Genomic DNA, 1657 nt, shown 5'->3' on the forward strand with positions numbered 1-1657 from the left:
TTGGCTGCTGCTTTCCTTGGCCATTGTCACAGAGGAGCACAAACCGTGCTCTCGTTCTCATAAAGTAATTTTACTTTTGTGCTTTCTTGTTTTGTTGTTTCCCTTCAACTTAGAATAAGATCACTCGGTCTGGCTGTTTTCTCTGGCAGGGCGCTGTGCTGTTGCAGCCATGTGTGTCCCAGGATATTAGACAAACTGGGGGAGGAAATAGCTTTCATTGGATCCAAATTCTGTTGATGAGAGAGACCAGCTTTCGACCTTACGCAGTGGAAGTACATAATAAAAATATCCCTACAGGTCCAATGAAAACTTGGGTGGAATTTCGAAATCTCAAAGCATTTTCTGTGTCCTGCTTTAGCTCAGCAGGGAGCTTCTCCTGCACCATCGATGAAACACATAGATCACCCATTTCAGGATCTCTTTTGTTGTCACCCCATAAATGATGGGGTTTAACATGGGGGGAATGAGCACATAGAGGTTGGCCAGTAGGTTGAGAATATAACCTGGGACGATTTGCCCAAATCGATGTGCAAAAATGGGTAAAAAGACTGGTGTGTAGAACATCAGTATGACACAGAGGTGGGAGCTGCAGGTGCGGAGAGCCTTGAGCCGGGCGTCCTTCGATGGGAGTTGGAAAACGGCCCTGAGGATCAGCCCATAAGATACAGCAATGAGCACAGCATCCAAACCAATTACTAAAATAGCCATGGCTATACCATACCAGAAATTGACTGTGATGTCGTCGCAGGCCAGCCGGGCTATGTCATCATAGTCACAATAGGTGTGAGGCAGGAGGTTGGTTCCGCAGAACTTCAGCTGCTTCACGAGAAAGATGAGAGGGAAAATGAAACAGAAACTTCTTGTGACAACTGCCAGCCCCATCTTCCCGGTCACAGACTTGGTTAGTATGATGGTGTATCTCAGGGGGTCGCAGATGGCAACGTATCGATCAAACGCCATGGCCAGCAGGATGGCCGACTCAGCAATAAAACTGACATGAATGAAGAACATCTGGGTCAGGCAGGCAGCAAAAGAAATTTCCCCTGCTCCAAACCAGAATACAGCCAGCATCTTGGGCACTGCCGTGGTAGATAACAGCAGATCAACAGCAGACAGCATGGACACGAATAGATACATGGGCTGATGGAGGCTTTGTTCTGTTAGTATGATGAATAGTAGGAGAGAGTTCCCAAAAAGTGTCACAATGTACATCAGACAGAAGGGGATGGAGATCCAGACATGAGACTCCTCCATACCTGGGATGCCAGCCAGGATGTAGGTCACGGGGGCAAAAAAGGTGTGATTGTCAGCTGGCATCATGCACCATCACTTGGATCTTTTATTCAATTTCCAGGAACTAACAACAAAAGAGACAATCAGTGAGAAGGTGAGTGTCGGCTAGGACTGGACTGCATTTGTTACAGTGTGATGGGTTCACCCGGGGGGGGGGCACATGGAACTGGGGTTTCATTGAGCCCTCTGACCCCCCAGTCTGTGCCCCCCTCACAATGTGCTGCTGTGACAAGCTGCAGACCTGCTCCCCATCTTACACTTACACCAGCATCCACACACGCAGGGACACACCCCGCTGCAGTTACACGCAGGCTCTAACCAGCCACTGCATGAACCAACAATAGAGAGGCTGCAGCCAAATTAA

The 1657-nt window shown here is 48.5% G+C and overlaps 1 protein-coding gene across 1 annotated transcript; it reads right to left on the reverse strand.

The window, feature by feature from the left end:
• Positions 1–354: 354 nt before the first annotated feature.
• Positions 355–1320, reverse strand: LOC127046843 (olfactory receptor 52B2-like). Its single transcript, XM_050944475.1, has one exon. The coding sequence runs from the start codon at positions 1318–1320 to the stop codon at positions 355–357; it is 966 nt and encodes a 321-aa protein (XP_050800432.1).
• Between the last annotated feature and the right edge of the window lie 337 nt (positions 1321–1657).

This window comes from Gopherus flavomarginatus, chromosome 1, assembly GCF_025201925.1.
Source record: "Gopherus flavomarginatus isolate rGopFla2 chromosome 1, rGopFla2.mat.asm, whole genome shotgun sequence".
NCBI lineage: Eukaryota > Metazoa > Chordata > Testudines > Testudinidae > Gopherus > Gopherus flavomarginatus.

Bases quoted from the DNA above. Each gene is read 5' to 3' on its own strand.
- LOC127046843 (XM_050944475.1), bottom strand. From the start codon at position 1,320: ATGATGCCAGCTGACAATCACACCTTTTTTGCCCCCGTGACCTACATC.